Source organism: Artemia franciscana, unplaced genomic scaffold (assembly GCF_032884065.1).
Source record: "Artemia franciscana unplaced genomic scaffold, ASM3288406v1 Scaffold_1263, whole genome shotgun sequence".
Classification (NCBI taxonomy): Eukaryota; Metazoa; Arthropoda; class Branchiopoda; order Anostraca; family Artemiidae; genus Artemia; species Artemia franciscana.
Window position 1 is genome coordinate 1 of NW_027062776.1, and position 14,758 is coordinate 14,758.

The following is a 14,758-nucleotide window of genomic DNA, read 5'->3' on the forward strand; positions in this document are numbered from 1 at the left end:
TATTTTCTTAGAATGGTAAATGAGATTGTTGGTTGTTTCTGTGTGTGTGTTTTTTTTTTGTTTTTTTTTATATAGTTTTCCGTTTAGTAACGCAGACCTAACATTGTTTTTAGGCGATTTTACATGGATGTGAATGAACTTTTTGTTTTATTAAGTGACATGATGAAGTACAAATGCATTGTACTAATTTTTGCTTTATAACGCAGACGGTAGCCGCAGAAAATAAACCCCACCATTCAGCAAGATAAGTGATACATACATCAAACAGTTTGTGATAACGAACTGTAGTAAGGAGCGACCCGGCTCATTAGTAACCAAAATACTAAAAAATGGTAATTTGATACCAATAGCTACATCAAAAGAATCTCATTTTCATGCTGATTTTAAATATATAAGTTTCATCAAGTTTACTCTTACCCATCAAAAGTGACGAGCCTGAGAAAATTTGCCTTATTTTAGAAAATAGGGAGAAACAACCCCTAAGAGTCACAGAACCTTGACGAAAATCACACCATCAGATTCAGCGTATCAGAGACCCCTATTATAGAAGCTTCAAGCTCCTATCTACAAAAATGTGGAATTTTGTATTTTTTGCCAGAAGGCAGATGACGGATGTGTTTATTTGTTGTTTTGTTTTTTTTTCCAGGGGTGATCGTATCGACCCAGTGGCCCTAGAATCTTGCAAGAGGGCTGATTCTAACGGAAATGAAAAGTTCTAGTTGTTCTTTTTAAATGACCAAAAAATTGGAGACCATCTAGGCCTCCTCCCACGCTAATTATTTAGCGTGTATTTTTTTTCTAGCTGTTTTAAAAAGTAGAGTTAAGAGAAAGTGTCAAACTTTAGCGTAAAGAGCGGGGTGTTGATGAAGAAACAGTCCCTTTCACATATGAAGGAATTTCTGTTCGTTTTAAGCTTTATTGTCGCTCCTTACTTTCCGTAAAAAAACTCGTTTTTTTTATTTAATCGATTTAGTGATTATTATTTGAAGTGACACACAAGCAAGCTACTCATGATATTAAGTTCAAAGAGATAAAGTTGTACAAACGAGTATGACCTGTGGATAGAATGTGTCAAACTCCAAGGAACGACAAAAAAAGTACTTTTTTCGTAGAAAAAATCATGGATAATATTTTGATCAAAATTACTAAAAACAGTACTTTTGCGCTCCTTTTGCCATAAAAATAGAATTCCCTAAAATCACATTGCATATCTTCAATCTATTGGCGTATGTCTTTAATTTTCAATTCGACTTTGTGACAAAAACCAATATATGAGAGTTTTTTTTAGTTTATCATGGTTCTATTTACGATTTTTTTTCTGCTTTTCTATTCAATTTGATTTCCTCGGTTGATTCTTTTGTTAAAGGTATTTGCTAAAGGGAATTTTCACTTCTGTGTGTTTATTGCATTTATTCACTATGACTTTCATGTTGAGGATTAGCAATGGCCTTATCTTTTCAGTTTTTTTTTTAATCTGTCCTGAATTTAACTCCATGAATTGAGAGTTATAGCATATGTTCATGGGCTAACTATCACTAGTCACCAAATTTTGAGATTATTAGCCATCTTTTAATGCCTTTAAGGGATAACGTTAAAGTAGATGAAACCGAGTGGGAGCTAAACTTGAGGAATGTCTCCCCCCATATCTCAAACATGGAAATTCCGAAACTTTCTCTACACGCGAGTATCAAATTTCAGCGGTGATTACCGTTAAGATCCGCATCTGTCGTACTGACGGACAAAACCTTTTTCCTTCCCGTCTGGAAAAAGTGTTCACATTAATATATATATAGAGTGAGTCATGTTTTATTGGAATACTGAATTGCACAAAGGCAATTGGAGGATTGACTCAATCCTGTACAGGGTAAATAAGGGTTTTGTGTAGGTTTTTCAGTCCGCTTAAAAATTGCATTACCTGAAAATTAGCCCTGATAAAAAGGGCGCGGTTTACCCCGCCAGGATTAGTGAACTGTTGACTGGAAAAATAACACTTCTAAGCATGTTGTTTAAATTATAGGTAGTTTTTTCGGTGTCAAAATCCCTTTTTTGTCTGCACTGTTTCTGGGCTTCCAATTTTTGCTTATAGGTTAAATTTTTTAGCGTCAATAAAAGATATATCGATTCAGTTGGTCCTAGAGATTAAGCATCTTTGCGTTTATATGATCTCAACACCAAAAGGCACTAATTACATATCGAAGCTATATGTTTGTATCCGGGCAACTAAAAGTGGAGATGTAATGGGTTTTGTCTTGGACAAACAAGATAGAAAATAGGTGTGTGGTCAGACTGTCAAACGATTCCAAAAGGTAAATTTGTATCGTGGATACATTTAGAAAACAATGTATATTAAATTAACTTTTGAAAACTGAACTTTACACTAACACACTGCCAAACAGAAAATTAAAGTCTTTTTTATGATAGCAGTTGATTTTTTATCGACATTCGCCAAGTTCGCGACAACAATGCTATTTCACACTCTTAGGAGGGAACATTTGGACAATTCATGCTGGTCACACGGCTTAGAAAAATAATCGAAAATATGTTGCCAAGTAGTATCTGAGCATTTGAGTAGTGGATATTTATTGAAATAAGACTTGTATTTATTGTATCAAAAACGGTACTAAAGGCGTAGTGGCAACAGAGCCCTGTGCATTTACAACTTTTCAAATTCATTATTTTATTTTGCTAGTCTACTTGAATGCTTCTGCATAAATATAATCCTTCAATTGATTGATTCTATTCACTCTGGTTCCTATTGGTTGAAAAAAAGTAATACGCGAATTCAGTTGAAGGCTTTGCCGAAGAAACGTAACATTGTTTATTATTACAGGCGTTTACATCTCATTTTGGAAAAGAAAAAAAACAGGTGGTCATGACAAAACAAACGCATTTATTAAAGAGCCATGGGTGTCACCTTTTGGGGTAGGTCAAGGAGCCAACTACCCTCTTGATCCACCACATTTATAAAATCCCATTTTTAAGATTTTTATTCGAAAAAAGCAGAATTATCACCTCTAGATTTTGAAATACATTTTGCTCACCCTTCCTATATTTTTGTGAATTGAATCCCTTAAAAAAGAGTCTGGACAGTTTTTAATGTGAAAACCTACAAATACTACTTACCCATCAATCAGGGGATGTGTATCCAAAACCCTAACAGCTTTCACATAATCTAAGTTTGTTGGATTTCCTATGGAAAAGGTAATAATATTGAACATTAAGCATAGTATCTTCATAGCAGCATTAACAAAACGCGAGACTACCTGAGAATACAAGCTCTTATCTTTGACTAAATCAGGAGTAAAAAAACAATTGGAAAGTTTATCTTACTTTATCTTTGTTGAAATCTACAGGTATCACTTTAAAAATAAGATGAAAAGAGCAAATAAAATGAGGTAAAATGTGATTAATAATATGTCAAGTTATTAAATGTTTATTTGGTACTTCCGTATTAGTCAGTACACACTCGAAAAGTGAAGTTAGGTTAACCCTAATGAAATAAACCAAAATCTGATGAAAACATAATACTTTAGCTCATATAATAATATAATTTGCATATAATAATTTATAGTAATTTGCATACTGGCACTACAGACTTGAAATCCCGAAGTCAGGGGTTCGAGTCCTGTTGTCACTGATTCTTTGGTTCGGGGTGGGGGTCAAAGGTCTGACCTTGTAAGTCAGCCAGAGTCGAACCAACTCTAAATGAGTTCCTGGAAAAATCAAGGGAAAAACATGGGAAGCGTTGGATGATTTGCCCCTAACCAAGCATTCAACTTCCAGCCGAAGGCATTGAATCAGGAGATCAGTACCTGTGCAACACAAGCCATTGGTCAGCATGCGAAAACAAATTTAACTTTCAGCACATATTTAAATATTAGGAGGGTGGGGTAAGAAGTGGGGGCCCTGTGAATTCGACTGTTTAGTTCCCCCTTTGAATCCCTATCCAGCAACTTTTTTTTATAAAAACTTTTTCTAGATGCAAGCGTTTGTTGGGTAATAGGGCCCACTAGTCAAGATTCAGACGTTTGTTACGTAATAGAAGTTGAAGGCGACATAATAAGGAATGTTTTTTATTTATGCAAATGTTTTCTTTCAAGATACAGGTGCTTGCTAGTAATAGGGAATGTTTAGTATGACGAAGTCACGCATGACATGCTAGAAGAATCCCCAGTTGCAGATGAGGACGGCACAGACGTGGATGTTGCGTAATTGTGGCTCAGACGTGAGTGTTACGTAATGAAAGTACATATGTGGGATGTTACGTAATGGCGTCACAAATGTCAGGTCTACGTAATGACGGTGCACTCGTGGGATGTTAAGTAATAATTTAAGAGATGTTTTCTTATTCAAGACTTCCTTTTTCTCTCCAGACGTTTTTTTTGGTTCAAGGCGTTTTTTCTTCGAGATTTTATTTTCTTCAAGATTTTTTTTTTCAATTTCAGGTATTCTTTCTTCAAGATATTTTCTTGAATATTTTTTCCTCAGGGAACCCTTATAATTCAAAGCTTTTTGTCCGCTTTAGGAATCGAATGTAAAACCAGAGATTTCCCCAAATGGAGCTGCGCCTTGGATATCTGGACCAACGAGTAATTAATATTATTATGATTTGTGAAATAGACTCTACGTGATAAGCTGTTTTCCCCGCTCGAAGAATTATCTGCAAACTTTCTGAATCAACAAAAAATGGATCGGGTGTTTCCAATCCATTCCTCCTGAGAGCGTGCAAGTATCCCAAAACTGTTGATCGTTGGTCTATTGAACAAACCTGCTTGTATTGTATTAATGTTCTAACGTTTGGAAGACAATCCTTTGTATATCTTCAAAAATCACTTTGTTAGAAACAGATATTTTATTGTACATACAAGTTTCATTAATAAGCAAATTCAAAAAAATAATAAAATCATTAAAGAACAATTAAAAATCAACAAACAGAATAAAAAACATAAAAAAACTGATAAAATATAAAAAATAAGCAATCAAGCGTGAATTAATGGAAGGCGGGACCCTAACTACCAATTACCGGGGGAGGGGAGGGTTGGTGTTCCTGATTGATAAGCATCACAAACATTATACAATCATGAAATTACAGGAAAAAGTAGTTAAAACTCAATAAAAGAAAAAACAAACCGGAAAAAGCTGATAAAGGATAAAATACAAGCAAAAAGCGTGAATTAAAGAAAGGTGTACTTATCAGCCAATTCCAGGGGTGAGGGATTGGGTTGTTATTAGAGGTAAATTTAAACCATATTAATTGCTATTTCTGAGTGGTTTTAGTGAAAATACGTCGCTCTTTGAGCCATGAGTAGAACTTCCTGATTGAAAAGCACATATTTGAACAATATTTTATTCGTATCTCGCATAATCTCGTTATAGGTAAATTTAAGCCACATTAAAAGAAATTTCTGAGAGGTTTTAACGAAAATGCCTCCTTTCTTTGATTCAAGACTATGCATTCCTGATTGCCAAGCATCATAAGCATTGTAAAATCACTAAATCACACAAAAAAGTAGTTAAAACTCAAGAAACGGAAATATAAAACGTGAAAAAGCGGACAAAAAATAAGATTAAATAAAAAAGAAGGAAAGGTGGGAGTCTTATCCACCAATTTCTGAGGGAGAGGGGATGTTTTTATTAGAGGTAAGTTTAAGCCATATTAAAATATATTTCTGAGAGGTCTTAAAGAAAATACCGATTTTCTTGCAGCCAAGACCATGCCTTCTTGATTGACAAGCACAGATTTGAATAATATTTTGCTTTGTATTTTGCACAATCTCGTTTGAGATAAATTTAAGCCACATTAAAAGACATCTTTGAGAACTTTTAATGGGAACGCCCCAAAGATAGCCGCAAAGCCAGGCAAACACACAGTCAGAGAAACAGACACGATGAGAGAGAGAATGACACACAAACACACAGGGTCAGACACACAAACAGACAAAGATAGTCACAGAGACAGGCAAACACACAGTCACACACACAGGCACGATGAGAGGGAGAAAAACACACACAGACAAACAGATCTAGACACACAAACACACAAAGATAGACACATAATAGGAAAAAAACACAGTCAGCCAAACAGAAACGGTAAGAGAGAGACATATGACGTAATCTTGCATGACATGTTAGAGCTCAGGGCCCTTGGGGAGCCCCCAGTTTATGAAATACTTTGAGATATTTTTCCTTAAGGATTTTTTTTTCAAGGTGTCTTTTTTTTCAAGGCGTTTTTTTCTTCAAGGTGTTTTTTCTTCTAGATTTCACATTCTATGAGTTTTTTTTAAGATATTTTTTCTTGAAAACATTTTTTTCAAGATTGTTTGCTCAGGGAACCTTTCTAATGCAAAAACTTTTGACCGCTTGAGGATTTTAATGTAAAACAAGAGATTTCTCCCAATGGAACTTTGCCTTGGACATCTGCACCAACAAGCAATTGATATTACTATGATTTGGGAAATATTTTCTACGTGATAAGCTGTTTCCCCCACTCGGAGATATCTCCACACATTTTCCGAATCAGCAAGCTATAGAACGTGTGTATCCAATCCATTCTCCCCGAGAGTGCACAAGCATACCAAAGCTATTGATTATTAGTCTATAAAGACACACATGCTACTTACATTATTCTAACGTGATGTAGACAGTGCTTTATTTGATTCTCAAATGGTTTTTTAAAACAGAGAATTAATTGAAAAAATTCCTAAACATTATAAGATCATTGAAAAAAGCAGTTAAGACTCAACAAACGGAAAGACAAAACGTGAAAAACCTGATAATGGATAGAATACAAGCAACAAAGCGTGAATTAAAGAACGACAGAACCCCTAACAACAGATTCAAGTCTGAAGGAAGGAAGGCTGTTACTAGAGGAAAATTTAAGCCACTTTAATAGATATTTCTGAGACGTTTTAATGGAAATGCCTCGTTTCATTGAGCCAAGACTGTACATTCCTAATTGACAAACATTAAAAACTTTATAAAATCATGAAATCAGAGAAAAAGTAGACTCAACAAACGGCAGAACAAAACGTGAAAAAAGCTGATGAAGGATAAATTTCAGCGGAAAACCATGAATAAAAGAAATCATTTTTCTATCTCAAAACAGTACTGCCATCTAGAAAACACTTTGATTTTTTATCAAACACTTCAAGTTTTACTATGTAGTTTATCAGTGATTTCAACTTTTACCAGAAGACACGGGCCGTAATGTCATGTCTATGAACCGCCGATTGTCCTTGAAGTAAAAGCGGCTGTATCTCGTCCCAAGATTGATTACATGTAAATGTAATAAATAAATCTGGACGACCATAGAGACGAACATACGCAATAGCATCTTGAGCATACTCATGCATATGACGGGGATTGCCAGCATATGACGAAGGTATAATCGTTAATCTTCCAACGATTGTGGTATCACCGTCATTTACAACTGCATCTCGCTAATGAATGTATTGTTTAGAGCGGAACTTGGTCTGATTCAGACGGATAAATAACAAACGTTCTGATTCAATTTTTGCATACATATCAACGACGTATTGGTAAAACAATTGACGGCATTTTAAAATATAATTGTCCTCATCCTGCCGAATCATTAGTCTATAGGAAAAATAATGCATTGCACTGCATTTCTTATTCATTTCTTCGTTAGTGGCTGGATTTATCAATTTAATAAATTAAAGTGATAGCCTTCGGCTCCATCCCAAAAAATGATAGGATATTGTAGGGCATCGTAGCATCGATGAGTTTCAGCATTTCTTACCAACTGAGCGTTTCGCTTATGAAAAATATTATCTCGAGGTAAAAACTGATCACCGACCATAACGATTGCCACTTCGTCGATAGATGGAGCATTGTATCTACGCACATGTTGGCCAGGAGGCGTTTTGTCAGCGGAAATAACAATTTTATGCGTATCAGTAGGCATCAAATCGATGGCTGTTTTTAACAGACGCATTAAATTATTATTTTCGTGGAAAAGATGTTGCAATTGGGAAACGATTGTCCTTTCAACGTCGGGAGAAATTTCGCAACGTGCATTCAATTCAAAATTTCGATCACTGATGAAGTACAATTGTAAAAATTTATGATTCTCGCCTGAGAATGGTAGAAGGGACCCTGCTCTATGATAAATTTGCCCTTTTACTTTGAAAGTAGGCATATATTGATCTGGATTTTCGATTTGGGCACCAAACGACGTCATTTGGAATCATGAGTTATATTTTCTGATCAGTGATAAAAAAACGCTTAGATTCTGACGTAGTTCCAGTAAGCAAAGTCTTCAATGGCTCTGGTGGTGCAGCCAATAGAGGAAGTTTAACTTTTTCTGAGGCACAACACATTCCTATTGTTTCACCATTGAATTTCAAGGCCTTGCAATAGGGATAAATTTTAGACATAGTCCCGATTTGAACACATCTACTCAAGCTATAATCATCGAATGGCTGTACCTGAATGCTAGGCGGTAATTTTAGGGTTGCTCTTGTGATTCCTCGGCACGCTTTCTTTTCTTACTTTCTCTATCAGCCACAAGCCTGTTTTCTTGCTGTTCTTGTGATTCCTCGGCACGCCTTCTTTTTTCCCTTTCTCTTTTAGCAGCAAGTCTGGTTTCGCGTTGCTCTGGTAGCTCCTCGACACGCCTTCGTTGACGCTAAAGCCAAGGTTCGAAACTGGAACCTCTCGGACCTAAAACCTTTAAAATAAAGCTTTTCCAACTCAGCTACTTCGGCTTGAATACATTTACCTTTTATATTTATTAGTTTTTTTTCTCCTTTATCAGTTTTTTTCCTTTTTTTATTTTTTTTTATTTTTCAGTTTTTAGTTTTTTATTAGTTTTTAGTTTTTTTTTCTTTTTAGTTTTTTTTCTTTTTTAGTTTTTAGTTTTTTACCTTTTTTTTAGTTTTTTAGCTTTTTTAGTTTTATTAGTAGTTAATTTTTAGTTTTTTTTCTAGTTTTTACCTTTTTTAGTTTTTTTTCTTCTTTTGTATTCAAGGTTTGAACCTGGAACCTCTCGGACGTAAAACTTGAAATATAACGCTCTACCAAATCAGCTACTTCAGCTTGTATCCATACGTTTTTGAATTGGTATATGATGAAATAATTCAGACGTCATATGCGGACAAACAGACAAACAACTTATTTTTATATATATACTAGCTGTTGGGGTGGCACTTCGCGCCACCCCAACACCTAGTTGGTGGGGGCACTTCGCGCCCCCCAAGCCCCCCCCGCGTGCGTAAGTCGTTACGCGCCATTTTAGTTGTGTCCCACTGTCCCACCTGTGAATATATATATATATATATATATATATATATATATATATATATATATATATATATATATATATATATATATATATATATATATATGTATATATGTTTCACGTAAATAGATTGTCAGGTTTACTGACTCTTGAACATGCAACATATAATTGTCCATGGTAAAAACAATCCGTATTCAGATCTATACCTTATTATTCTAATGATATGTCCCTGTGTCCCGGTCGTCATTTGTGTCCCGGTTTGTAATTTCTCTTTGAGTGTTCCGGTCATCATTTATATTCCCTGCGTCCCGGTCGTCATTTTTGTCCCGGTCTGTAATTTCTATTCGAACAATCCCTGTGTCCCGGTCGTCATTTATGTATCCTTCCTGTGCCCCGGCGTCCCCGTTGTAGTTGTGTCCCTGTCGTCATTTATATTCCCTGTGTCCCGGTCGTGATTTGTGTCTGGGTGTCCCAGTCTGTAATTTCTCTTTGAGGTTCCCGGTCGTCATTTATATTCCCTGTGTCCCGGTCGTCATTTGTGTCCCGGTATGTAATTTCATCAGTTGACAAACATGACGTCAGTCGACAAACAACTTCATGACGCATACAGCTCAAACCTTATAATGACGTCAGTCGACAAACATGACGTCACTCGACACACACACACAGACAACTTATTTTTATATATATAGATATATATATATATATATATATATATATATATATATATATATATATATATATATATATATATATATATGTTTTTAACTACGTAAAACTTGCGAATATACAACATTCTTCGATTTCCCATTGTCTGTGCATATAAATAGATTATCAGGTTTACCGACTCTTGAACATGCAACATAAAATTGTCCATGGGAAAAACAATCCGCATTCAGATCTGGTCGTCATTTGTGTCCCAGTCTATAATTTCTCTTTGAGCGTCCCAGTCGTCATTTATATTCACTGTGTCCCGGTCGTCCTTTGTGTCCCGGTGTCCCGGTCTGTAATTTATCTTTGAGCGTCCCAGTCGTTAATTTCTCTTTGATTGTCCCGGTCGTCATTTATATTCCCTGTGTCCCGGTTTTAGTTTTCTTTTTCTCCTTTATTTTTCAGTTTTGTTCCTTTTTTTAGTTATTTTTCTTTTTCAGTTTTTAGTTTTTTTAGTTTCTTTTTATTACTTTTTTGTTTTTTTTCTTTTTATTTTTTTGTAGTTTTTACCTTTTTTAGTTTTTTTTCTTCTTTTGTATTATTGCTAAGGCCAAGGTTCGAACCTGGAACTTCTCGGACCTAGAACATAACGCTTTGCCAACTCAGCTACTTCGGCTTGAATACATTCGTTTTTGAATTGGTATTTGATGTGTTCCGGTCGTCATTTGTGTCCCGGTGTCCCAATCTGTAATTTCGTCAGTCGACAAACATGACGTCAGACGACAAACAACTTCATGACGACATACAGCTCAATCCTTATAATGACGTCAGTCGACACACATGACGTCAGTCGACACACAAACATGACGTCAGTCGACAGACCCACAGACAAACAACTTATTTTTATATATATAAATTTTTTTTTCTCCTTTATTTTTCATTTTATTTCCTTCTTTTAGTTTTTTTTTCTTTTTCAGTATTTAGTTTTTTTTATTAGTTTTCAGTTTTTAACCTTTTTTATTTTTTTTTCCTTTTTGGTTTTTTACCTTTTTTTTAGTTTTTTAGCTTTTTTAGTAGTTTCTTTTTAGTTTTTTTGTAGTTTTTACCTTTTTCAATTTTTTTTCTTCTTTTGCATTCAAGGTTCGAACCACCTGGAACCACTCGGACCTAAAATCTGAAACATAACGCTCTACCAACTCAGCTACTTTGGCTTGTATAAAATTCATTTTTGAATTGGTATCTGATGAAATAATTCAGACGTCATATGCGGACAGACAGACAAAACTTTTTTTTTTTAGTTTTTTTTTAGTTTTTTAGCCTTTTTTAGTTTTTTTTATTAGTTTTTAGGTTGTTTTTTTTAGTTTTTTTTTGTAGTTTTAAATGTTTTTTCTTTTTTTTTTCTTTTTTAGTTTTTAGTTTCTTACCTTTTTTTTAGCTATTAGTTTTTTTGTAGTTTTTACCTTTTTTTTGTTTTTTTCTTCTTTTGTATTAATACCAAAGTCAAGGTTCGAACCTGGAACCTCTTGAACCTAGAACCTGGAATATAACGCGTTACCAACTCAGCTACATCGGCTTGAATACTTTCGTTTTTGAATTGGTATATGATGAAATAATTCAGACGTCATATGCGGACAGACAGACATAGTTGGTAACCAACACCTAGTTAGTGGGGGTGCTTCGCACCCCCCAAGCCCCCTGCGCACGTAAGTCGTTACGTAGGCCATATTAGTTACGCACCATTGTAGTTGTGTCCCTGTGTCCCACCTGTGAATATAGATAGATATATATATATATATATATATACTAGCTGTTGGGTTGGCGCTTCGCGCCACCCCAACACCTTGTTGGTAGGGGAGCTTCGCGCCCCCCCCCCCCAAGCCCTCCCGCGCGCGTAAGTCGTTATGTGCCATATTAGTTACGCCCCATTGTAGTTGTGTCCCTATGTCCCACCTGTGAATATATATATATATATATATATATATATATATATATATATATATATATATATATATATATATATATATATATATATATATATATATATGTTTTTAACTACGTAAAACTTGCGAATATACAACATTCTTCGCTGTCCCATTTATATTCCTTGTGCCCCGGTCGTCATTTGTGTCCCGGTGTCCTGGTCTGTATATATATTCGTTTTTGAATTGGTCTTTTTTATTAGTTTTTTACCTTTTTTTAGTTTTTTTGTTATACCTCATGATTCTAATGATTGCCTTTGAGCTTTGTTGATGGTGATTGCTAATCGAACATTCACTGTGCCCCAGTCGTCATTTTTATATCCCCCTGTGCCCCCCTGCGTCCCCGTTGTAGTTGTGTCCCTGTCGTCATTTATATATCCCCCTATGCCCCCCGGCGTCCCCGTTGTAGTTTTGTCCCTGTTTCCCGGTCGTCATTTATATTCCCTGTGTCCCGGTCGTCATTTGTATCCCGGTGTCCCGGTCTGTATATACATACGTTTTTTTAGTTTTGTTTTTCTCCTTTATTTTTCATTTTTTTCCTTTTTTATTTTTTTCTTTTTTAGTTTTTTGGCTTTTTTAGTTTTTTAGCTTTTTTAGTTTTTTTATTAGTTTTTAGTTGTTTTTTTATAGTTTTTTTTGTAGTTTTTACCTTTTTTTATTTTTTTTATTTTTTTTACTTATGTCCTGGTCGTCATTTATACTCCCTGTGTCCCGGTCGTCACTTGTGTCCCGGTGCTTTGTTGATGGTGATTGCTAATCGAACATTCCTTGTGTCCCGGTCGCTTTCTCTTTATGAGTGTCGTCATTTATATTCCCTATGTGCCTGTGTCCTGGTCGTCATTTGTGTCCCGATGTCCCGGTCTGTAATTTCGTCAGTCGAAAACATGACGTCAGTCAACACACAAACATGACTTCACCCGACAGTCAGACCCACACATCCACAGACAACTTATTTTTATATATATAGAAGATATATATATATATATATATATATATATATATATATATATATATATATATATATATATATATATATATATATATATATATATATAACTACGATGTCTCATTGTCTGTGCATATAAATAGATTGTCAGGTTCACCGACTCTTGAACATGCAACATATGATTGTCCATGGGAAAAACAATCCGTATTGAGATCTATACCTCATGATTCTAATGATTACCCTTGAGCTTTGTTGACAGTGATTGCTAATCGAACATTCCCTGTGTCGCCGTCGTCATTTATATATCCCCCTGTGCCCCCCGGCGTCGCCGTTGTGACTCGGTCGTCATTTATATTCCCTGTGTCCCGGTCGTCATTTGTGTCCCGGTGTCCCAGTCTGTAATTTCTCTTTGAGTGTCCCGATCGTCATTTATATTCCATGTATCCCGGTGTCCCGGTCGTCACTTGTGTCCCGGTGTCCCGGTCTGTATATACATTCGTTTTTGAATTGGTCTTCTTTTTAGTTTTAAGTTTTTTACCTTTTTTTTAGTTTTTTTAGTTATACCTAATGATACTAATGATTACTCTTGAGCTTTGTTGATGGTGATTGCTAATCGAACATTCCCTGTGTCCCCGTCGTCATCTATATATAGAACAAGGACAAGGATATATATCCTTGTTCTATAGAACAAAGAAAAAGGATATATATCCTTGTTCTTTGATGCACGCACTCTTTTAAAACTCACCACTACGCTTTTTGAATATTTTTTCAATCACTAAATCAATTATCTTATGCTAGAAACTCTTAATGCTACCACTCCTTGTGGAGTAGTTCAGAAGCATTTATGCTTCTGAACTACTAGGTAAGTAAATCACCTAGGTAAGTACATTTTATATTAAGATCAGCGCTAGACTGTACAAGACATTCAACAGTCTCTCTGTGTTCTAACAAAGCTGCTAAATAAAGTGGAGTTCGACCATTATTATTTCTTATATTAATATCAATGCCAGACTTCAATAGACATTCAACAATATGTGTGTTTCCATTCCGAGCTGCAACATGAAGTGGACTATCACCTAGGTAAGTACATTTTATATTAAGATCAGCGCCAGACTGTATAAGACATTCAACAGTCTCTGTGTGTCCTTTCAAAGCTGCTAAATAAAGGGGAGTTTCACCATAATTATTTTTTATATTAATATCAGGGCCAGACTTCAATAGACATTCAACAGTCTGTGTGTTTCCATTCCGAGCTGCAACATGAAGTGGACTATCACCTAGGTAAGTACATTTTATATTAAGATCAGCGCCAGACTGTATAAGACATTCAACAGTCTCTGTGTGTCCTTCCAAAGCTGCTAAATAAAGGGGAGTTTCACCATGAAAATCTCTTATATTAACATCAATGCCAGACTTTAAAAGACATTCAACAACCTGTGTGCATCCTTTTGAAGCTGCTAAATAAAGTGATCTTTCAATTGGAATGAACATGTTATTTTATTATGTTTCTGTAGTTTAAATGGATATGAACCACTGTTCTCATATCATTGCTATATATAGGTATGATTACGTCATGACTCCTGTACTCGTATGATGTACTTGCACTCTGTAATGATTTTATTTAAAATTACGTCATTAGCCTAGGTTACAGGTAACACAAGAGTAATACATCACACCATTTGAATTGATCAACAAACTATTATTGCTGTGTTGAACACTATTTTTAGTTTAGTAGAAGTTGTTGAAGTTTAGTAGAAATTGTTGAAGTTTAAAATGCTTTCTGCTCAAATAAAATTTGTCAAAGTGTCATTTAACGTCAAAAAGAAATTATTATTAAATTTCTTAAAATGCAAAAACTGGTGATTGCACAAATATTTGTATATATTTTGACAATGGATTAAAGCAATTCTAAGACCTTAAAAC

General features: G+C 35.1%; 1 protein-coding gene across 1 annotated transcript; it reads right to left on the bottom strand.

Annotated features, from left to right (window-relative positions):
- Positions 1-3,123: 3,123 nt before the first annotated feature.
- Positions 3,124-14,326, bottom strand: LOC136042414 (ankyrin repeat and SOCS box protein 3-like; the record flags this gene model as incomplete). Its single annotated transcript, XM_065727387.1, has 2 exons — positions 13,711-14,326; positions 3,124-3,190 (listed from the first exon to the last, which is right to left on the bottom strand). Coding segments are annotated over exons 1-2 (683 nt in total), but the record flags the coding sequence as incomplete, so codon positions are not given.
- Positions 14,327-14,758: the final 432 nt, after the last annotated feature.